General features: G+C 42.9%; 1 protein-coding gene across 4 annotated transcripts in view; it reads right to left on the reverse strand.

Annotated features, from left to right (window-relative positions):
• The window catches only part of LOC129704200 (short transient receptor potential channel 3-like), a 103,428-nt gene that overhangs the window by 73,544 nt on the left and 4,686 nt on the right, over positions 1-25,198 (reverse strand). For all 4 annotated transcript variants that reach the window (XM_055647180.1, XM_055647162.1, XM_055647171.1 and 1 more), the window contains exon 2: positions 3,423-4,200. In XM_055647180.1, the coding sequence (XP_055503155.1) occupies positions 3,423-4,200 (778 nt within the window). The remainder of the gene's footprint in view (positions 1-3,422; positions 4,201-25,198) is intronic.

Here is a 25,198-nt window from a genome sequence, read left to right on the forward strand (position 1 = left end):
CCTAGATATGGACTGTATTCTTCCAGGCAAATTGAAGACCCAACTGATCAGAAAATCACAAATGTAACACTCCCTTTCAAACAAGAAAGAAGACAGGAGGCAGAAAAACGATGCCAATCAGCTTAATGCTCGTCACTGGGAAATGCTGGAAACTGTTATTATGGAAATAGATGGAGGAGATTTAATAAATCATCCATTGTTTTTGTGATAATAGAAAATGTTATTCGGGAAATATATTAGCGTACTTTGAGAATGGTGCATCTTCTTGAGCTCCATAATGGTTAATGAACCCTAAAAGACTTTCGGTAAGAGGTCACATAAAACGTTACTGATGTTTAGTCCCTTGTGCTTTCATCGAGCTCTGCTAGAACAGAACAAGAGGCGAAAGATAGAGAGGTCAGAGTTGGAGGAGGTTGAAGAATTAAAGACATGAGCAACTGGAAATTCAGGGAATGAATGGGAATATTCTGCAAGGTGTGAAGCTGTAATTGGCTTCTACAACATAGAGTCCACATCCTGAGCACTGAATGCTCTCACTAAATTGGAAGAAATGGAAATGAATCGTGGCTTCCACTTGAAGGAGTGTTTTGGTTCCAAGATGATGGAAAGAGGAGAGATAATAGCATTGATGTTGCATTCTTGGCATTTGTTGGGAATTGAAAAGGGGGATGTTAGTGGAGATGGAAAGGTAGATCAATGAATCATGAAGGGAACAATCCCTGTAAAAAGCTGAAAGGGAGGGGATGATGCATCAGTTGATGGCAGGAAGTAGGAAGCAGCAATAAAGACATCTCAGAAGTGTTGATGATGTAAGTGCGATAATCAGAATAGAAGCAATGAAAACAGGGAATGTGGGAGAATGGGATAGAGTAGGAAGCAGGATGGCCCAATGTAGCCTCCTTTACATCAGCAAGACCAAGTATAGGCTTGCCGATCGTTTGACCGAACACTTGTGTTCTGTCTGCCAAGGCCTGCTGCGTCTCCATTTTAACTACCCCTCCCATTTCCCTTTCAGTCCATGGCCTCCTCCATTGCCAGAATGTGGCCACATGCAAACTGGAGGAACAGCTCCTCATATTGGGTAGCCTACAACCCAACAGCATGAACATTGAATTCTCCAATTTCAAGTAAAATTCCCCCACCTCATTTCTCTTTCCTGTCTTCTCACCCCATACCATCCCAGAGTGCATCCATTTCTCCCCCCATCCCCCCCCCCCCCCCCCCCCCCCCTCCATCCCTTGTCACCTTGCTCCTTTCCCCTCTTTCATACACTCATCTCCCATTCCCATCATTTATTCCTTTGTCCCCTTCCACCTATATCTCTCCATCTGGCTTTACATCTCGTCATCTCTACAAAAAAGCTCTTTTGTCTCCTTTTCACCTCAAGCCTTTGTCACTTACTCCATCCACCTGCCAATCAAACTACTCTCAGCATCCACCTATCAAATGCCAGCTTTTGTCCTGGCCACACCTCTATTTTCCAACATTCTCCTCCACCACAATCAGTCTGAAGAGTTGCACCCTGAATCATCATCTGTCCATTCCCTCTTCAGTAGCTCCATGACACACTGAGATAATCCAACATTTTGCATTTTGCTCGATATCAGTATCTGCAGTTCCTTGTGTCTCCTTAATATAGAACATCGTTGTCCGAGGTTACGGTAACTATAGAAACATAGAAAATAGGTGCAGGAGGAGGCCATTCAGCCCTTCGAGCCAGCACAGCCATTCATTGTGATCATGGCTGATCGTCCCCTATCAATAAAAGTTACAGAGAAAGGTTGAACAAGTTAGGGCTTTATTCTTTGGAGCGCAGAAGGTTAAGGGGGGACTTGAAAGAGGTTTTTAAAATGATGAGAGGGATAGACAGAGTTGACGTGGAAAAGCTTTTCCCACTGAGAGTAGGAAGATTCAAACAGGGGACATGACATGAGAATTAAGGGACTGAAGTTTAGGGGTAACATGAGGGGGAACTTCTTTACTCAGAGAGTGGTAGCTGTGTGGAATGAGCTTCCAGTGAAGGTGGTGGAGGCAGGTTCGTTTTTATCATTTAAAAATAAATTGGATAGTTATATGGATGGGAAGGGAATGGAGGGTTTTGGTCTGAGCGCATGTATATGGGACTAGGGGAGATTATGTGTTCGGCACGGACTAGAAGGGTCGAGATGGCCTGTTTCCGTGCTGTAATTGTTATATGGTTATATGGTTATAATAACCTGTGCCTGCCTTCTCCCCATATCCCTCGACTCCACTAGCCCCTAGAGCACTATCTAACTCTCCCTTAAATCCATCCAGTGACTTGGCCTCCACTGCCCTTTGTGGCAGTGAATTCCGTAAATTCACAACTCTCTGGGTGAAAACGTTTTTTTCTCACCTCAGTCTTAAATGACCCCCCCTTTATTCTTGGGGTGTTAAACAGATTTGCTAAAGTGTGGTTTATTACCTGGAATCTTGCAATATAATCCAAAAAGGGCAGATTTCAAATCATTTCTCCTAGTTTAGTATAGGCAACCCCCCTACATCTATCTATATTTAAAACTCTGTGTGAGTCTGGCTGTGTGTGTTTCTGACTTGTGGCTGCCAGCCTTTGATTCGTTGCTACGCCAACACCAGACCCAGAAATGCCGAGTTTTTTTTTCCCATTTCGGTAAAGATTTCACTTTTCATTCCAAGTATCAACTCCTCATTAATTTTCGTCGTGTTTATGTACACATTTTTTAATCAAATCCTTCTCCCCCTCCCAATATTTCAAAAAACACTGGCTTCTCAGTCACAGAAACAGCTCCAGCCCCCCCCCCTCACTCATTTTGTCGCCTCCTGCTGGCCAGCGACCATAACGGCTGCTGGCGCCCGCATCTCGCCTCAAAGACGCCATTTAAAAACAGCCGCACTGCTGATTCCTGAGCCGCTTGAGTTGGAGGACCACGTCTCCCGTGGGGGGGCTACGGGTAGGGAACGGCTGCGTTGTGGGAGCAGACCCAACTTGGTCTAGTATATTCTTAAAATTCTCAAGCTGTCTAATAATGATGTGGTCACTTTTTAAATGTAGATTGACCCTGGAAAACAGGTGATACAAGGTTATGAAGGTGTTAAAGGACTTCCTGCACTGGGCAGTTTTTCATGAGGCACTGTTTAGATCAGGACATAACTGAATTATGCAACAAATTTCATATTGACTCACGTACAAAATACTTTGCATTGAGCAGGCAATGGCAGCATACTGTTCACTATAGTATCCCAATGCATGAGATGATGGATGAGAAAAACTGTTCCAGGGGAACTCATTTTCTCAAGATCTTTTGGCAGTCAAAAGGGTTAAATATCTCAATGTTTCTATTCACGTATTTAATCATTGCAGATTTTATACAATTGAGGTAAAATATGCCCGTTTACATATATACTTAAGACCTCATAAGGCTTACCTTAAATTCTTTTTCAATGTTTGCCAACTTGGCCAGTTCATTACTCAGCTCCAGTGCAGTATGTACTGGATCCTCACTGGACAAGGACAGATAGGCAGGGCTTGCTAATCCTTTATATGCATTGATCCGGGATCTGGAGTGGTTAAACGCATCATGCTTTTGCTTCTCCACACAATCATTACATTTACAGAAATAATCATGGGGTTTCTCAATCCGTGCCCCCTTCATGAGCAACATGTGCACCACTTCATATTTCTGGCAGTGAGCGGCCAGTATGATTGGGGTGATGTCTGGGGAAAATCTGGTGCCGTCTTCATCGTAGGCATAAAAATCATCATCCTGCAATTCTTGTTCACATGGGCTAAGGGTCAGACGGTTACTGGGCTCAAATCCAGAGTGATTCAAAATTGCTTCCACTATTCGTATGTAACCCTTACTGATAGCAAGTAACAATGCATCTCCGATGCGAGCCAAGTTATCCCTCTTCAGAAGAAGCTCTGTTACTTCCAAATGTTCATTTCCAACTGCGAGTTGGAGGGCATTTTGACCCATGTAATCAACACAATTGACATTGAGCGACTTGTCCTCCTCCAGCATTCTCCGGACAACAGGTATGTTCCCATATTCAGCTGCATCCAAAAATCGTTCCTCTTCTGGCGTTAAACTTGTTCCTCTGTCATTGAACATGAACGTTGGTCCGCGGACAGCCTGTCTCCTTCCTTTCTCCCTGAGCACCGTCATTCTCCGCTGCATCACCGATGGGTTATTGACACCTTGCCTGGGAAAGAGAGAGAACAATAAAGCAAAGTAATATGGGAAGCATTTCTGCAATCGATGCTGCTCAATTCACAAAGGCTGCATTTTTAACATGAAATTGTTCAATTACAATTCAAACATAAAGTACTTGTGCTATAACGCCAGGATAAGCGCTCAATCAAGAAAACCCAAGCCCAAAGCCAAAGTACTATCTAAACTGATTATACAAACTTATGCTAAGGACAATAACTAACTCTACATACAATAATTAGCTGCCTACATGTTAACAAGCACGTTAAAAAAATCATGTAGATGTAAGTATATCATTGGGGTTATCAAGTGGGCACCTCCCTTCACTGGTGTTTTGTTCACCCCATGACATCTTGGGATGGCTCACCAGTAGTTCTGGCATCCCAGCACAACCCCCCCTCCCCCAAATACCTGCTCCCACCACCTTTGCTACCAGTATCTACTAAATAAAGGGAACTACAGACTTTTAATTCACTATAACAAATGCTAAACATTTGCAACCTGTCTTCCACTTATTCTAACACATCGTTAAACTCGTAACACCATAAGTATCAACCTTACATAAAACCAGGATTCATTTGCACAGAAAACACTTGCAAGGAAATACAGTACACATACCGCACGTTAAACATCTCCTTTCTGCCCCCAACTGACTATTTCTTCTCCAAAAAAAAAAGTTCACCAACAGCCTTGCTCTGCTGCCTCTGATATCTTCTTCATGGCCTGACGCAAACTCTGTCTGCGAATTCCAAGCTCTCCAAATAGCGATGTGGTCGGTCGCGTTATGAAACCTCGACATCCCACCTCAATCAGACGCACTAGTACCTTCGATTCTCCAGCATCTGCAGTTCCTTCTTAAGCACTATTGCTCTCTATCCTCTCTATTTAACCTGCTCTCCAACTCTACGTATCTAAGCTTTTTTTTTCATAAGCCTCACCCACTAAGTTCACCCAAGGCACGGTCTGTTCTATAGCATACACTATCCGCTGACTAATGCCGCTGACCCACTTAGGAAACCTGAACAGAAACCTCTGGAGACTTTGCGCCCCACCCATTATCTGTTATTTACACTTTATCAGTTTATTTATTCATGTGTGTATATATTTATATTATGGTATATGGACACACTGATCTGTTTTGTAGTAAATGCCTACTATGTTCTGTGTGCTGAAGCAAAGCAAGAATTTCATTGTCCTATCAGGGACACATGACAATAAACTCACTTGACTTGACTTGACTTGAAGGTTTCCGTGCGGTTCCCGGAGGTTGCAGGTGGTTGCCGGAGGTTGCAGGTAGTGGAAGCAGGTAGGGAGACTGACAAAAACCTCTGGGAACCTCACGGAAACCTTGGGTGGGGCGCAAAGTCTCAGAGGTTTCCATTCAGGTTTCCTAAGTGGGACAAGGGCATTACTGACCATAACATTCTATCAGGCCTCAAACTAGTGCTCATTATTTTGTGCGGGCTAACAAGCTTTCTTCCCAAATCTACCTGCAGCTGCCAATCATTGGCCCCCCTCATTGCCTGACATACCCGTCTGAAAACGTTCCCCCTCTACCTTTCTCTCCTTCACGGACAAAATAAATCGCTACACTCTCAGTCCTGATGCCTTCTGAATCTCCTCCTCTCAATTGCTGCAGCTATACACTTAAAGACCTGGTTATGCCACCAAGTATACCGACCCTGAGAAAGACTAGCCCTACATCCTGACAAAATATGCCTCTATGTTGTCACCTCTGAACACAGGGGACACACTGGGTCCCCACCTACCCATTGTTTGAGCTTCTGCAGCACATCATATATACCCTTTTTAAGGAAACTTACATGACTTGCCTCCATGTAACATTTAATTTTCCCTGTGATCAATCTAATGCTAATTTTATTTGGTTTTCTTAATGAATGAAACTGGGAGAAATTTGGTGCAAGAAACTTGGGCGCCGTGATAAATCGGAGCTTCAGACACAAGCCAGCACGGTCCCTGGCTTTCATGCAGAACCATGGGTTTCTCGTATGTTGAAGCTTGTTCACACTCATTAAATCCATGCTTCTTAGAAGATAGTAGTTTGCGGCTGCAATCTGTGATGTAAAACATGATTAAATCCTAAGAAGTTAGCTGGAAGTGATGGCAGAATTTAGGTTAGACCGAGTACCCTGATTTTCCAAAGTGAATCTTTGGAAAGGAAGAGAAAGGCTTTCTTCCCCACAATGGCATGAAAGGTAAATATGATGATTCACACAATGAAGATAGAGACTTAGTATTGCAGGAAGTCTAACGGCATCATATATTCTTCAAAAGCATTACTTAATTCCACCTCCCAACACCAAGTTTTGGCAATGGTCTGAACATCAACACAATTAAGTAGCATTCATTCACATTCACATATATGTTTCAGAGATTGCACCACTCTGGTTACTTAATAAGGATAAGCACATCATCCAAACATGTGAGTGATTCTCATTAGTATAATTCCTTCACTACAAGGTGGGACATGGATGGGGAATTGCATTAAATTATTTTACATAAGACCCAGTCATAATAGGATTATTTAGACTATCTACTCCACTAAATCCTCCTTTTCCTGCTTAGTGCTCTTTCCTTTCTAGCTGGTAGTAAGGAGTAATCCCTCATAATAGCCAGATGCTGCAGCCAAGCAATAGGAACTGTAGTTGTGTCTGTGGACAGGAACTGAGTCTTGGAGAGATCCATGCAATGGAACCATTGCTTGTGCGTGTTAATAGTCTGCATGCACCACATTAACCATGGCCTTTGTTCTCTATATTACCCCACAAGCTTGTTCCCGATGTTGGGGAAGTCCAGAACAAGGGGTCACAGTTTAAGGATAAAGGGGAATCTTTTAGGACTGAGATGAGAAAAAAAATTTTTACACAGAGAGTGGTGAATCTCTGGAATTCTCTGCCACAGAATGTAGTTGAGACCAGTCCATTGGCTATATTTAAGAAGGAGTTAGATGTGGCCCTTGTGGCTAAAGGGATCAGGGGGTATGGAGAGAAAGCAGGTACAGGATACCGAGTTGGATGATCAGCCATGATTATATTGAATGGCGGTGCAGGCTCGAAGGGCCGAATGGCCTACTCATGCACCTATTTTCTATGTTTCTAAGCCATCTGCAAACCAAACATTGTGGTGGCACAAATGCAAATGTCCAGTGGACTGCATCTGAATGAAGACATCACTACCATTGCCAGGATGTCAGCTGTTGACCCGCAAGATGTATGGCTTGTGGCCACCCTCACAACAGCTGAAAGGGTAAATTGGGCCAAAGGGCCCATTTCGAGGTCAGTTTATTGTCACATGTACCAAATAAGGTGCAGTGAAATTTGAGTGTTGTAACTCTAAGCCTAACTCTATGCATGACTTTGCCATTTGCCAAATATTTGGGCGGATTATATTGGGCAAGGTGCTGTTAACGTATGGCGACTTGGTGATTGAATTCAGTAGATTTACGCACAGCAAGCTATTATGAAAATTGTATAAAGTAAGTGCAAGATGATTGCCTGATTCAATGTCGAGTGTGGGTAGTGAATTCTGGGCTTTTACAGTAAATTTTGACCTCCTAATTAGAACCATTCAACATGTTTCCATTTTTTAAGGTACAGCAACCTTCTGGGTGAATCCTCACTTACTGGAGAAGATGTTTATTCTATCAGTTAATCACAATGAATAGAAATGCAGTAATGCCGCACTGTCTACTTATAATTACATTGTCCATTTTCATTCTCTCTTAAAATGGTTTAGATTTCTGCGGCTATCATCAGGCCATCAGCTGCTGGAAGTTGTTCAATGAGAAAGTTCACACTAAGTTTTAAATCAACTGAATTCTACTTGAAGGGTCCTGACCTGAACATATCCTCCAGGGATGCTGGCTGACCCACTGAGTCACCCCATACTCTGGTTCCTTCATTTTAGATCAAATTGTGACTGTTGCAGAGATTAGATTGGCCTTCCTGAGGTTAAGCCCATGAAAAGCAACTGGCCTAGACTGAGTTCCTGGCTGCGTCCTTAGTAGTTGTATGGACCAGCTAGTGGGAGTACTTGCGGACATCTTTAATCTCCATACCTGTTCTGATGAACCCACCTGCTTCAAGAAGACCACCATCATCCCAGTGCCAAAGAAAAGCAAGACCAAACGACTACCATTCAGCGACCTCGACACCCACCATCATGAAATGCTTTGAGAGGCTAATTATAAAACGCATTAAATCCAGTCTAACTAGCGGCCTTGACCCACTGCAGTTCGCCTACCGCCACAGCAAGTCCACGGACAATGCCTTCGTCCAAGCCCGACACTCATCCCTCCAACACCTGGATAAGAGGGACACCTATGTCAGACTCCTATTCATAGACTACAGCTCTGCTTTAATACCATTATACCATCCAAGCTTATCACCAAACTCGCGAGACTTGGTGTCAGCACTCATCTCTGTAAGCGGATCCTTGACTTCCTGACAAACAGACCCCAATAAGTGAGGATAGGGGACAAATCATCCTCTACAATAATCCTCAACACTGGTGCTCCACAAGGATGCCCTTCTTTACTCAGCCCCCTTCTTTACTCCTTGTACACCCACAACTTTGCAGCCATGTACAAAACTAATTCAATTTTCAAAATTGCAGATGATACCACCATTGTGGGCCAGATATCAAATAATGATGAGACGGAGATACAGGAAGGAGATTGAGAACCTTGTGTCCTGGTGTCGAGACAACACCCTTTCGCTCAGTGTCAGCAAGATAAAGGTGATCGAGATCGGCTTCAGGAAGCACAGCAGTACACATATCACAGTTTGCATTGATGGCGCTGAAGTAGAGGTGGTTGACAACTTAAAATTCCTAGGAGTTAATATCACCAACAACTTCTCCTGGACCACCCATCTTGAAGCAACGACCAAGAAAGCACACAAATGCTGCTACTCCTGAAAAAGTTACTTTTATAACTACTAAACCAGGTTCGCTTCTTAATAAACAGACACCACACAAACTGTTTGGTAGACCAGTTCAAAACTTTACTTAACATCGGCCGATGGAAGGGAGCGAGAATTCCAGCTAAGTGACCAATGTAGACACTCGACTGTCCTCGGTCCACTTCTCTGAACAACAGAATTACATTGCCTTAAATAGGGTTTTTTTTGTCCCCTTAGCACATTCCACAGACATTAGTCATGGTCAGAGGTACAGGAAAAGGTTTCCACAGAATGCATCACATCAAAGGCATTTTGTTTACATGGTACAAGATATACTAAAAACATTGGCCATTTGTTTTAGGTCATTTTATCTTCAAAGAGATCACCCTAGCTCTTTCGCTGCTTCCTCTCTGTCACTTGGTCCCTCATAAACATAGGCCATTTGGTTTATGGCATCTTATCTTTCTACTTCCCTGGTTCCTCTCTCGTCACTTCGCCCCTCATAAACATTGGCCATTTGGTTTACGGCATCTTACTTCAAAGATGTGACTAGCTGTTTCTCTCTTCCTTTGTCGCCTCCTCCCCCATAAACATTGGCCATTTGGTTTACGGCATCTTACTTCAAAGATGTGACTAGCTGTTTCTCTCTTCCTTTATCGCCTCCTCCCCCATAAACATTGGCCATTTGGTTTACGGCATCTCACTTCAAAGATGTGACTAGCTGTTTCTTTCTCTGTCACTTCCTCACTTGGGAGACAATGTTATGGTATTTATTATCTCACACACCGCAACCTGAGGCAAGCCTAATTTGACACTAAATATAAGCTGTAAGCTAGCCCAGAAACCTATTTTAATTTTTTCTTATTTTTTAACTTTATTCGGCTTCATCATTCCATGCTTTTATCAAAATTTTGATAACTACAGTTCTTGACGAGTACATACGAAAGACCATAAGCATCAGACAAATTAAGAGTACAACTAGTAATACAATCAATCCATAGTGGACAATCATTCCCCAAGTCCCTCCAAACACATTAAATGGCCACCAAACTCCACCGGAGCTATAACCATGGAATTCAGCTCCTACCTTCCTTATTTTAGCTACTTCCATTCTGATATGGGCAGCCAAGTTGGTAATGTTGGAGGAAGCATCGGGAATAAAAGTGCAACAATCTCGATCTATTATTGCACATGTCCCTCCTTTTTCTGCCAGGATCAAATCTAAGGCCATTCTGTTTTGTAATACTACGGTCCTTATAGCTACCATTTCAGCTGTTACCCCTTCTACCTCCTCCTGGGTTGCACTCAAGGAGATGGCAGTGGCATTAGCAAGTGTCTCTAAAGCGGAGGCCATTTTAATTAGTTCCCGTGACACTATTGTACTACCAAAGGACGAGATGCGTATCATAAAAAATTGCTCAGCCTTCGCTAGGCTTCGCTTGGAAATCCCCGTGTGCTGGTGCAACTGGCTCATGCTTCTCATACGTGGGACCACATATGCAACATAACAACACCCTGTCCAGTGATGAGGTCCTTTTAGTAGTTCCCAAGTTGCCCCGTCTGCCGGCGGCATTCCTGGTAACCATGGGTAGGCCCAGGATTAAATATGTGCCATTAACTGGTCAGGGTGGGCCGATAATGGTGGCTGCCTGAGTTGACATACAAGTACTGTTTCCCAAGAATACACCTGTGCCTTGGTGGTGGCAAAAACAGGTAGTATTAACTGGCCTGTGCGGATCTTTTACTATCTGTAGTCGGGGTATATCTGCTGCATTTGTCACGTTCAATTTCCAATCTCCTTTAAAGGGAGGGGTGTACCATCCTTCAAAGTTATTGTATTTCGGGCCTCCATAGGTGATGTTTATTGTTTCGTTTTTGGTATTTGTTATCCGTATGATTTTTAGGCATGACGTTTTTTTAGCGGAGTTACAAAAGCACCTCATCGCTAGTCTCTCGGTAAGGTTTAATGGAATGGGGACCAGGGGAATTCCTTCCTTACTGCTAGTCGGAACACCGGTGCATACCCAACATTCAGTCCCATGTGCCCGTACGGCAAACTCATGGCTCATAGCCAGATAGGTATTAGTCCATGTTACCCCGGCCATAGTTAGGATCGTCAGTAGAGCGAACATCACTCGTGCCATCCTTGTATCCAATCTTTTTGCAGTCGGAGAGATGTATCCAACGTGGATGGTTTTCAGCCTTCACTGCCGTTGGTGTAGTCAGCAGCACCTGGTATGGTCCGTTCCAACGGGGGGCCGAGTTTCTTGTGGTTCCAAATTTCTGATAAGTACGTAGTCCCCTGGTTGGACTATTTCGCACTGGTCAGCATCAGGTAGCGGCCTCTGGGACTCCTTTACCTGTAAATGCAATGCTCATGCGGTGATGTCGCCCAAATCTGATGTTTGTCCATGTCGTTTGCTGTTGGCTGATGGCGGCTGATAACTTCTTCATCGATCTGGTTCTCTTGCCAATATTCCAACGTTCCCTGAGAAAAATATTGCTCACCCAGTATGTTACTTGCTTGGTTGCATAATTCGTAGGTGAGGTACCCCAGCTCTTTTGCTGAGTGGTTTGCCCTCACTGAGGTGCCACTAGAGAAGCATTCTGTTTCCACAACCCTTCCTCCACTTGCACGATCAAGGCAGTGCCAGGTTCGCCTGACACTGTTCCTATCAAGTGGACCCTAGTCACTTCCCCTATCAGTGAACTAAAGTAATCTTCCATTTCGGGATTGCAACCCGTATGATCATAACATAAGGTCACATGTGGATCGGGTGTATTTCCAAAGACTTGTGCTGACAAAAGATCAATAGCCCACCATTGAGGTGTTGGGAAGTGTGTGTGCATCATCTTCTGGGTCTGGAGGTGAATTCCCTCGTTAGTGCAGATAATTCCCGCTTTTAATCCCATCAATAGGTCTCTGCCTGCGAGGTTGCAGCCAAGAAATGGTGTAACGGAAAATGGGAGGGTACATTGTTCCTGTCTGTCCATAGGTTACAATCAGAGGCTGAGTTAGTGGGTAACACCGTACTTTCCCGTCCAATCCTGATAATCGTGTTACATGGTCTGACATGGGAACTCCAAGAGATGCCGCAAGCTCCTGATTCAGGGTAGATGAGGTTGCTCCTGTATCAATCAAAAACGGAACTCTGGTGTCCCCCAGCATCATGTTTACTACGGGTTCTTCATCGGGGTTGGCGATTATTGGGAATAGATGCTGTACAGGGAAGTGGGTGGGTCATTGGGAAAACGGGTTGTTGGTAGAGTACGGAGCCTGTCTTCCCCGTACTTCCCCGGAGTCACCAGCGGGACATTCCCTTTTCCAATGCCCCATTCCCCCACACTGACAACAGCTTCCTCCAGTTCCCCTCTCACCACGTGATCTTCCCTGCCCTGGGTGGTTTTGATTTTGTCTTCCCTGGAATTCTCCTCCTCACGGTGGTCTGTCCCATTGTGGTCTGGGTGGAAAACCCCTTCCTCTACCAGGGCGCATCCCATTCCCAGGTCTCATAGCCAGAGCCTGGTAGGATTCCTCAGCTGCTGGATCCCACATATAATATTCTGTTTTTATTCTGGGTGCACTGGTGGCAGCCGTGTTTCCAGCACCGTCAGCCCAAAAGGCAGCTACCGCACGTCTCATCTGGGTTATGTCGTTGTCTGACCAGTTTAAGTCTGTTTTAATCATTGACTGTACTTTAAGAGGGAGACAACTCATCAACATAGCATTAAAAGCTGGGGACCTATTGCCCGCATTGTATACAGAGTCTCCTGCATAGGTCCCATAGATACTAGTGAAACGATCCAGATACGACTGGGGGTCTTCCTTTGGACCGGGCTTACAATCGAGGACCACCGACATGTTAATTGGCTTCTTCAAACATTCAAACAGATTGGTCATCATAACATCTACACAAACAAAGTCTCGTCTGCATGTGCCTGCACGGCTTTTAGTGTCTGCCAAGTCTGATGTGTCATAACATCCTTCCACTTCTGTCGTTCGGCCGCTGACAAAAGTGACAAGGTCATGGACCAAATATCACGGTCAGTAGCCTGATAATATTCTACCATGCTGCGGAGGCATTCTACAAATTCCTTCGGGGTCTTATGGCGGTCTGGGGCTTTATCCCGTATCATACATTGCTCGTGTGGTCTCCACGGTGCGTATATTTGCATGGTATCGGCCTGATTGGCGTCACCTGCCCTAGGGTTTGGCACCGCTCTCATAGGGAGGTGCTGTGCAGTCCTTCTAGGGTTTGTTTTTACTCGCTCCCCAACCGATACCACCGTGTTAATTGCTTCATCTTGGACACTGTCCGTCAGCTCACTCATGTTTTCCTTTAGTATTTCACCGTAGCTTTGTAAGGCCGGAACTTCGGGGTATATGGATAGTACTGACGGAGCTGCCAAAGGTAAGGATGCCATTGCTACTGGTAGGACGTAGGGAGGTGGACATCTCCCAGGACTATCTAACTCCTCATCTTCACTACCAAACAGGGTCGTCGTGCCAGACATGAAGTCTCCTCCAGAGGATTTACCAGTACTGGGTTTATTTTTACTAACCATCACCTGTTTATCACCTCCCGCCTGTCTCTTAATTCTTTTCTCTTGTTCCTCCGCCCACTGGCATTCTAGTTGCAATACTTTCCATCCTTTCATAGTGCCTTCCTTATTCCTTAACTCTATCCCTTGTTTACATGCGGTATCCATCCAACTTCGATCACTACTCTCCTCATGCTTCTTCTCTGCTTCTGCTTTCCACGTTTTAATTCCCTTCTTCCATTTCTTTCCTGCCTTCCTTTCCCATATCAACACCTCTGCTTTTTTAATTGTCTCGACATTCCATGTGCCCCCTACTGGCCAGGCTTCATCCGCCAACCGTTGGGTCAACTTGTAACTTAACATTCTAAATTTCTTATTATACTTAGGATTCAAATAACGCATATGTTGGATGGGGGTTCCAGAGCATTCCCCATAGATAGATAGAGAAAAAGAGAGCGAGAGAAAAAGAGAAAGCAGACCGCTTAATTCCGAATCGTTCAAAATATATCAACCAGGCCGACTCGCGACTCGAGACCCCAGTTTCTCAATTTGGCTGACTTTTTAACTCTGTAATATACAACGCCACTTATTTCTCAATCCGACAACTCTCCGGATGTCTCAATAAGCCAGACGCACACCTCACCTCCCGTATCTCAACCCGACAAAACACGGATGTCTCAACGAGGCCGACAAGCCCTTAGTAGAGAGTGAGAGAAAAGAGAAAACAAAGAGAGATAGACAGAGAGAGAGAGAAAGAGAAACCACTCACGTCCTCCTTATCAATATACACAAGCCCTTCTTAAAAATACATGCACAATTCTGTCTTAAAAATACATACACAATCCCTTCTTTAAAAAAAAACCATATAAAGCCCAACTGGTCTTACCTTTGTCTGTTTCTAAGAACCTCGGCAGGGAACCTGGATCAACCTCTGATGAAGGATCACAGACGTTCCCGGGAGTTTCTAGGGAGTCGGTCGTACAAGGGGGCCGATAGAGCTCAGTTATCTCCCTTCCAATCCCGGCAACCTCTGCAACCTCTTGCACAGTCAGCCGTTGATGTGGTCCCAGCGAGGCCTGCCAAAAAAACGCCAATGAAAAAGTTACTTTTATAACTACTAAACCAGGTTCGCTTCTTAATAAACAGACACCACACAAACTGTTTGGTAGACCAGTTCAAAACTTTACTTAACATGGGCCGATGGAAGGGAGCGAGAATTCCAGCTAAGTGGCCAATGTAGACACTCGACTGTCCTCGGTCCACTTCTCTGAACAACAGAATTACATTGCCTTAAATAGGGTTTTTTTGTCCGCTTAGCACATTCCACAGACATTAGTCATGGTCAGAGGTACAGGAAAAGGTTTCCACAGAATGCATCACATCAAAGGCATTTTGTTTACATGGTACAAGATATACTAAAAACATTGGCCATTTGTTTTAGGTCATTTTATCTTCAAAGAGATCACCCTAGCTCTTTCGCTGCTTCCTCTCTGTCACTTGGTCCATCATAAACATAGGTCATTTGGTTTATGGCATCTTATCTTTCTACTTCCCTGGTTCCTCTCTCGTCACTTCGCCCCTCATAAACATTGGCCATTTGGTTTACGGCATCTTACTTCAAAGATGTGACTAGCTGTTTCTCTCTTCCTTTGTCACCTCTTCCCCCATAAACATTGGCCATTTGGTTTACTGCATCTTACTTCAAAGATGTGACTAGCTGTTTTCTCTCTTCCTTTATCGCCTCCTCCCCCATAAACATTGGCCATTTGGTTTACGGCATCTTACTTCAAAGATGTGACTAGCTGTTTCTTTCTCTGTCACTTCCTCACTTGGGAGACAATGTTATGGTATTTATTATCTCACACACCGCAACCTGAGGCAAGCCTAATTTGACACTAAATATAAGCTGTAAGCTAGCCCAGAAACCTATTTTAATTTTTTCTTATTTTTGTAACTTTATTCGGCTTCATCACTTCCTTAGAAGGTTTAGGAAGTTTGGCATTTCCCCTACAACTCTCACCAGCTTCTACAGATGCACCATAGAAAGCATTTTATCAGGATGCATCACAGCTTGGGAACAGCTCCATCCAAGACCGCAAGAAATTGCAGTGAATTGTGGATGCAACCCAGACCATCACACAAACCTTTTATTTAATCAATTTATACCTCTCGCTGCTTCGGCATGGCCAGCAGCATAATCAAGGACGAGTTACACCCTGGCCACTTGCGCTCCTCCCCTCTCCCATTCCAAATGCATTTCGTTGTCTCTGTACTGTACACTGACAATGACAATTAAATTGAATCTGAATCTGAATCTGAATTAGGCAAGAGGTATAGAAGTGTGAAAACGCACACTACCAGATTCAGGGACAGTTTCTTCCCAGCTGTTATCAGGCAACTGAATCATCCTACCACAACCAGAGAGCAATGCTGAACTACTATCAACCTCATTGGTGACCCTTAGACCATCCTTGATCGGACTTTGCTGGCTTTATCTTGCATTAAATATTATACGCTTATCATGTATCTATACACTGTAAATGGCTCGATTGTAATCATGTTTCTGCTGGCTGGTTAGAACGCAACAAAAGTTTTTCAGTACCTCTGTACACGTGATAATAAACGAAATTAAACTATTGTACGATAATTCATGGAGTATTTGCAGTTACAAATTTTCCTTTCAGTGCCCTGTACCACTCATTTACCTACAGCACATTAAGTTCATCTGCCACTTTTAGGCTCTCTAGGATGGGGATAGGTGGCATGAAGGAGTCAGAGTGAAGGGAACATGGAAGGATGAGGTGTGGAAGGTTCAAGAGAGTTCCTGGGCTGTCATCAGACGTCCATCTACTCCTCCCAGCCAATATAAGAACCTTAAACATTTAAAATGTGATCCTTATTTGTGGAGTTTCTCCCAGACCAAGACAATTCCCTGAATGTATATCAGACATGGGAACTGAAAATGCCTCTGCTCTAATCCTTCCATTTATAATCACAAATTATGTTGCATTTACATTAATGGACCCCATATGTATAATTAAGATATGCCTCATGTCAGTAGGTACTCTGCTAGCTTCCTTCAATGAATAGGGTAACATGGGGTAACACGAGGGACACGAGAAGCAGTGTAGTGGTGTAACTGGTACCGTTACACCTCAACGCACTCACATCCTCGCCACACCCCACAGTAACTTGTGGCATCTGTGACATCCTTAAATGAAACGGTACAATGAACTAGTTATTAACAGAGATACCAGTACTTACCTTATATTTAATTAAACACAAACGTATTCAATGTCTTTGTCTGTTTGGCTGCAAAACTCTTCACGACAAATGGTACATAACATCTCTGATGTGTGTGGTGCAGGCATTAGAGATCCCAGCAAATCACCTCTATAACCAGGACTCATTTGCATTTGGTCTCACCTCCTTTTCTATCATCGTTGCGAAAACATAATTATCTCCATAAATTTGAACAGGGTGCATTACACAATTTACATAATAATTTCAATAATTCCATTTGGCACTAAATTATTTACTAAATACTGTGAATACAGTCTCTATTTTGGTTGCTTTTTAGCACTTTCTGTCCATTTCTTGTTTTGGATGTTGGTCTTCCTTCCTTATTCTTTTCCCATTCCCAAACAGTGCATCACTTTTTTAATTCTGTACCTTTTTGACATGCATTGAATCTATTGCTTTCCTTTCTGAGCCAAGTAGCTCAGCCTCCTCCAGAACACCCTATCTACATGTCTGCTTTGCGTTGGTTACAACATACTGAGATGACCAATAATCCACTGGTTGTGTGGGGCTTCATCTTCCAGGATGAGAATGAAACTCCTCAGCTTCATCTCCTCAGCTTCATTACTTCTTCCATATGATCTGCATAACAAGTGTTCTCAATATATATATATATCTTTATATTTATAAACAGACTTGCTTTCCCTCTTTCACAGTTCTGACAAAGGTTCTGGACCTGAAATATTAATTGTTGTTCATTCTATAATCATAGAGTCATAGTCATACAGCATTGAAACAGGCCCTTCAGATCAACTAGCCCATATGGACGAAGATGCCCCATCTAAACTAGTCCCACCTGCCTATTTTTGGCCCATATCTTTCTAACCCTTTCCCATCCATGTACCTGTCCTTATGTCTTTTAAATGCTGTTATAGTATCGGCCTCAACTACCTCCTCAGGCAGCTCATTCCATATACCCACCACCCTTTGTGTTCAAAGGTTGTCCCTCAGGTTCTTATTAACTTTTCTTTCCCCTCTCACCTTAAACCTACGTGTTCTGGTTCTTGATTCCCCTAATATGGGTAAAAGACCCCATGACTGCATTCATCCTATCTATCCCTCTCATGATTTTATATACCTCTATAAGATTGCCCCTCAGCCACCTGTGCTCCAAGGAGTAAAGTCCTAGCTTGCTCAACCTCTTCTAGTAGCTCAGGCCCTCATGTCCCGGCAACATCCCTGTAAACCTTCTCTGCACTTCAAATGCAACCTGACGTCTTAAACAATTGTAACACAATATCCCAACTTCCATACTCAATGCCGTGACTGATAAAGGCCGATGTACTGAAAGCCTTCTTGACCACTCTACATACATGTGATGCCACTTTCAGGGAACTATGTATCTGCCCTCCTATATCTGTCTGTCCGACAACACTCCTCAGAGCCCTGCCATTCACTGTGAAGGTCTATCCATAGTTTTGACTTCCCCAAATGCAACAGCTTGCGAATGCATTAAACCTCATCAACCATTCCTCAGCTCACTTGCCCATCTGATAAAGATCTTGTTGCTATTTTTGGTAATCATCTTCGCTCTCTACGATACCATTCACTTTAGTGTCATCTGCAAACTTAATAATCATGCCTTGTACATTCTCATCCAAATCGCTGATATAAACCACCAACAGTAATGGGCCCAGCACCGATCCCCGAGGTACAGCTTTAATCACAGGCCTGCAGGATGTTAAACAACCTTCCAGCATCACTCTCTGCTTACTTCCACAAAGCCAAATCCCTAAGCAGTCGGTTAGCTCTCCCTGGAACCCGTGTAATAAGTATGCTCCTTAGTTCCTGAAACCCCTTCAGGGATACACTTGATCCCAGCTGTTTATATCTGTTTTTCCTTTTTCTTTTTCCTGACCAGAGTCTCAATTTCTCTCATTGTCCAAGTTTCCTTACTTCCACCTGCCTTACCCTTCCCCTTCCCTCCACAGGACCATGTATGTCCTGAACTCTTGTCATCACACATTTAAAAGCATCCCACGATACTTTTCCTGCGCGCAACCTACTTCAATCAACTTGAGGATCTTCCTGCCCAATATCATCATAGTTGGCCTTGCCCCAATACAGAATTTTAACTATGGTACTTGACCTGTCTTTATCCACAACTATTTAAAAGCAAATAGAACTGTAGTCGCTACTCCCAAAAGGCTATGGACACTTCACTCACTTGCCTTTCCCAATTTCCTAAGAGTAGAAAGTGGGAGGCATTACAAGATTTTGTAAAGGGTAGGCATACGCAATCAGTAAACTTTTCTAATTGAAGGAAATCTTACCTAGATTCCACATGCTATCACACTTCATCTTGTATTTCAATAATAAAATACAACCTTGACCTCTATGCTTAAGAAGGAACTGCAGATGCTGGAAAAATCGAAGGTAGACAAAAATGCTGGAGAAACTCAGCGGATGAGGCAGCATCTATGGAACTCCATAGATGCTGCCTCATCCGCTGAGTTTCTCCAGCATTTTTGTCTACCTTGATCTCTATAGTCAGCAAGAGTCACTTCAAGGTTTCCAGCAAAAATATTCTTAAACACAAGCCGCTTACTTCCTACATGATGCACGATAAACATGTAAATAATTAAGGGTCCTTTTAAAAAAGCACAGATTTAAAGTGGGGGATGAGAATGGGGGGGAGGGGAAGGTGGGGGGGGGGGGGGGGGGGGTAGGGATAGGTGAAGGCTTGTTTTTCATGTTTTTCAGATCTTGAATCCCCTGTGTGTGACACAAACTGCGTGTTGGATACTCGTGCATAGTCCAATTTGACAGAATTAGCACAACATGAGGATTGCAGTCACCACTGCCTCTTCAGTATTCAGCATTCTAATATACATGTTGTCTATGCAATTCAATGTAGTAAAGTTAGCAAAGCAAACTAAAAAGCTGTCACCACGATATTCTGTAAAATTCCACACAAATCAAACAATGTTGGCAGCAATGCAAAACAAATAACAACTCACCAACAGGATTCTTTAAATGTTCAGCATTTTCACCTTGTAACTGATTGGCCCTTATTCATTACCAACTGAATATTCTTGCCTTCATTAGTTTGTGTACGTGACACAGCCTGGACCTGTAGACATCACTGCAGAAACTAAACGCTTGAACCATGACCTATTTCAATTCCAAATCAGGCACAAAATGTTCGACTGTAGCACACAGTCCATTGAACGGAGGAGGGGGCCTCATTAATTCAGGTGCAGCATTGTTTTATAAGGACAAGAGAGTAAAACTAGTAAAAACGCAAGATATTATTCTGTCACGGTGGGTTACAATCATGGACCTAACATTTTAATAGATCACCTTGTTGCATTATTTATGAAATGTTAATGACATTTTGTGCAGGATGTAATATATGCAATTAAAACGAAGCCATTACCTCTTGAAACATAGAAACATAGAAATTAGGTGCAGGAGTAGGCCATTCGGCCCTTCGAGCCTGCACCGCCATTCAATATGATCATGGCTGATCATCCAACTCAGTATCCCGTACCTGCCTTCTCTCCATACCCCCTGATCCCCTTAGCCACAAGGGCCGCATCTAACTCCCTCTTAAATATAGCCAATGAACTGGCCTCAACTACCCTCTGTGGCAGAGAATTCCAGAGATTCACCACTCTCTGTGTGAAAAAAGTTCTTCTCATCTCGGTTTTAAAGGATTTCCCCCTTATCCTTAAGCTGTGACCCCTTGTACTGGACTTCCCCAACATTGGGAACAATCTTCCTGCATCTAGCCTGTCCAACCCCTTAAGAATTTTGAGAGATACAAGATATTGCAGATGCTGGAATCCTGTGCGAAACACAACGTGCTTGAGGAATCCAATGTTGCGTAGCATTCGAGGAGGGAATGGATAGGTGAGAAGGGCCCTGACCCAAAAAGTTACCTATCCATTCTAGTCCCAGATGCTGCCTGATCAGAGTTCCCCCCTCACCTTGAGTTGTTCTGGTCCATTAAGACAAGCCAAGACAGTGATGTATGGCTCTGCTGCAGAATTTTATTGTACTTGTCTCCGCATCAGCCATCCCAGAACTGGAGCAAAAGCAAGTCAACTTCAACCCCAAGGGATTGTTTAAGAGGATGAGTACATTTGAGACTAAAACATTGATGTATGTCATGAAAAACAAAGGACCTGGTATGCAATATTGCTAACGGCCTCCTAGTCAATCACATTTCCCAAAAACCATTAATATTTTTCGCCCGACCCTGAGCTACTTTGGGTTTTACTTGCCATTTTCCTCAAATTCTATAATTTAAAGAAAATTTCTGATGAGTGATTCCCACTAGAATTTCCCAATTACCTTGCTAATGCTAAACTATGCCAAATGCACTGCCCTCATCAACCCTCCTTGTGACCTCCCTAAATAATTCAATTCAGTAATGAATTTCCCTTAACAATGCTATGTTGCCTCGCCAACATTTCCTTCCATGTTTATTATGACATTTCTTAACATTCCTCACCTTGCATCTTAATTGTTTCTAATGTTTCACATCTTCCTTCTTAACCCCCCTTAATCCCCACTCTTTTGTGAAGACAGACTTTTGGTTTAATGACCCATGTCTTTGATTTCCACAATCAGGATTTTTTGGTCATTGATGGATCCTTTTTCCTTCCCTTGTTATTCTCTTTCCTTTTTATGTTTTCATAAAACCTCCCTCAGGCTTTCTTGATTTTACTTGCTACTATTATTACACACACCCTTTTTGTCTCTCGGTTTCTCTTCCCGCAGATGTTGGCTGACCAACAAATGTTTCCAGCCTTTTCTATTTTTATTTTACACCTTCAGCATCTGTGTTTTTATTTTTACCCTCTTTGTTTTCCTAGTTTCCTCTTTAATATTACCACTGAACTTTCAGCATCAAGGCTTCCTGCTGTATCAAGCTCTCAGTATCTGTTATAATGTTCCCTTTATTGCCTATCTGCGCTGGGCAACCTTCGAGAAGGCTTGATTTGGAGCTCCTAGTTTTTTTCTTATTGGGAACATACTTGTTCTCTTTAAATACCTCCTACTGCTGAGATATTGTCTGTTGTTATTCCTGCTGCACTTCTGCAAACTTCTATCTCAAATATAATTTGAGTATGACACTTGCGACATGACAGGGGGGAAATATGTGTTGGATTATAGTACACAGAATAAAGGTATATTCCAATTTCAGGACGAATATTGGAGATGATCTTGTGCTCACATATTACCCGAAGAATTTTTTTCGTAGGAAGGTGTTTTTCGGACTGGAGCCTGTACCTAGTGGTATGCCTCAGGGTTTGGTGCTGGACCCAATGGTGTTTGTCATCTATATCAATGATGTGGATGAGAATGTACAAGACATGATCAGCAAGTTTGCTGATGACACTAAAGTGGATGGTATTTTGGATAGTGAAGATAGTCATAGAGTGATGCAGTGTGGAAACAGGCCCTTCAGCCCAACTTACCCACACTGGCCAACATGTCAAAAATTGCAACATGATCTTGAACGGTTGGTCAATGTCAAGAAATTGGGAGCATTTTTAGGATACATGTCATCAAAAAGAGATTTAAGCATTAGAAACGGCAGCAAAGATAATTCTCGAAAATAGAGGAATAACTGTAAGATACTTGCAAATTGAGATTTATATTTTCAAATATGAATAAATTAAGTATATTACTTAAGAGAAAACATAAACAAAACACAAACAAATGATCCGAAACAATATAAAATCTGAAGAAGGGTCCCGACCCTAAAAGTCACCTATCCATTTTCTCCGAAGATGCTACCTGATGGTTAATCCGAAGATGTTAACCAGCATTTAGTGCCTATCTTTCATATAAACCTGTATCTGCTGTTCCTTTTTTATTACAAACACAATTATGCTCAGCTTCAGAGTCTTCTCTCAGCTGTAAATATCTCATCTAAAGTTGTAAAATTGTGACAATCTTTATCTATGAAAAATAATTGATGTTTTGTGCAACATGTTAGATCCTGAGGAGCTAAGATAACAATGGTAACATCAAGGAGGATAGGTGATCCAGAGCATAGAATGACAGAAGCAAAACTGATTAGTAGTCAAGGTCTGTTTGATTATGGTTGAAAAGTTTAAAGGTATCCCTAGGAAAGTAAATGAATGTTGCAAATCCATGACGTTGCCAAGAGTACTTGGTCTCCACCATAACCATTATTTTTATACGTGAACTTAAATATGAGTATTTCAGAAAATCAGAATCAGAATCAGATTTTATTCACCAAGTATGTTTTGCAACATACGAGGAATTTCACTGGCCACGTCAGTCATACAATTAAAAGCAACAGACTCAAAAACACATTTTAACATGAACATCCACAACAGTGACTCCTACACATTCCTCACTGTGATGGAAGGCGAAATAAAGTTTAAGGCCTTCCTTTTGTTCTTCCTCGGTCGGGGGCCTCGAGCCCCCTGTGGACGGGCCAGTTTTGACTCTCGTAGTCAGCGGCATTTGGGCCCTCCGCGTCGAGGCGTTCAGCTCCTGCATCGGGGGTTGTCAGCTCCCCCGAGCTGGGCGATCAAACCTCACGTCGGGGCTGGTTGAACCTTCTGTGGCGTTGGAGCTCACGACTAGCCTCTCCCAAGATTGCGCGCCATTGATAGTAAGTCCGCAGGCCGTGGTGGGAGCGATCCCAGGCAAGGGATCCACTCCGATGTTAAGTCCGTGCCCTGCGGTGGGGCTCACGACAGTCCGAGGCGGCTTCCAGCTCCATCGATGGTAGGCCACAGAGCCCGGAGAATGTGATCCAAAAATCAATCACAGCTCCAGGAAGGTAAGAACTTGAAAAAAAGTTTCTCCCGATCCCCCCCCCCCCCCCACATAAAACAAACCGAAGTACATTAAAACAAAGTCTTAACAGACGCTAAAAATAACCAAAGTTGAAAAAACGAATGGACTGTCGGCGGGGCTGGCCATCTCCCCGGCGCCCCTGGTGATACTACAATTGATTGCTTTTGATGGTATTGGCTTAAGAAAGGTTTTTGGGAATTAAGATTGAGCAACAACACCGTGGTCACCTGAACGACCAGAATAGGAATTTTATTTCATATTTCATCCCGAAAATATGACATTTCCAGCAATGCAGCAAATCATTACAACAAATATTTGTCAGATTAGCTAATATGTTCATAACCTGCTGACCAAATGTGAGCGCGCTATCAGACATTAAAAAAGTGCAGAACTTATACAAATGTTGCAAATACTCCATAATTAATCACAATATTGGAATTTAATTTATTTTTCAAAGGGATGATAGAGGGTTAACCAATAGTCTGCATTGAAATAAAACCTTTCTCAACTATTCATTGGTCTCTCTTACGCCCTGTGAATGAATACCGAATCATTTTCAGAGCTTTGTTCTCGCTGATGCAATTAAATCACAGCCAATGCCTTCAGGAAGGCAACTTTGTCCACACAAAGGCTTGCATGACCCAACTATAATATCTGTAATTAACTTCATTACTTTGTTGTAACATTTTTGACAAATAATGTTTTTCATTCTGCTATGTTTTAAACTATTCTTAGCATAGAAATGGGCATATTATGAGCGCTATGCAAATTGTACACTTTGGGCACCAGCTGTGAATGCACATTGTTCTGTGAAGTGCGTCTTTGAATAATATTGCAATATTCCTTCATACTCCAATATTATCCAACAACACTAAATGATGTCAATGAATGATCAGTGTGTTTGTGTGTGCATGTGTCTAGCCACATGCAAACCAGTGCCTTCCGTGTTACTATTTCATGCTTGTTTTAAGGTTGCTACAAGATGTTCGTAGTGAGTTAAAGTGCCAAAGAAAACGATAAAAATCTGCCTTAACTCTGGTAACTGCTCATTATTTTAGTTTCAGGTAAATTTCCAAAAGTAGTAGAAATTTGGATGCAATCATGAATAAATGGTGCACTATGATGCCGCATGGTTGCCAAAAGATGAAATTTAAAAAAAAAAATGAAAATGGCACTTTTCCATTGAAAATCAGAAAACCACAGAAGAGGGAATTTTCCATAATGCAGCCAATACTGCTGTAAGTCAATTGTCTGTAACTCTGCACGATCTTCCTCTCTCCAAGAGTCTGGCTCCAACCTTCTGAGCTTTTTGACATTTCTGTATTTTACAGCTTTAATGCTCATTTTTCTGTGCTCTCTAACTTCCCTTATTTAACATCACTTATGTTCTTATGTTTGTAAGATCTTTCTATAACTGTCTTTTGTATCCTATCAAGC

The sequence above is a fragment of the Leucoraja erinacea genome, chromosome 1 (genome assembly GCF_028641065.1).
Source record: "Leucoraja erinacea ecotype New England chromosome 1, Leri_hhj_1, whole genome shotgun sequence".
Taxonomy (NCBI): Eukaryota; Metazoa; Chordata; class Chondrichthyes; order Rajiformes; family Rajidae; genus Leucoraja; species Leucoraja erinaceus.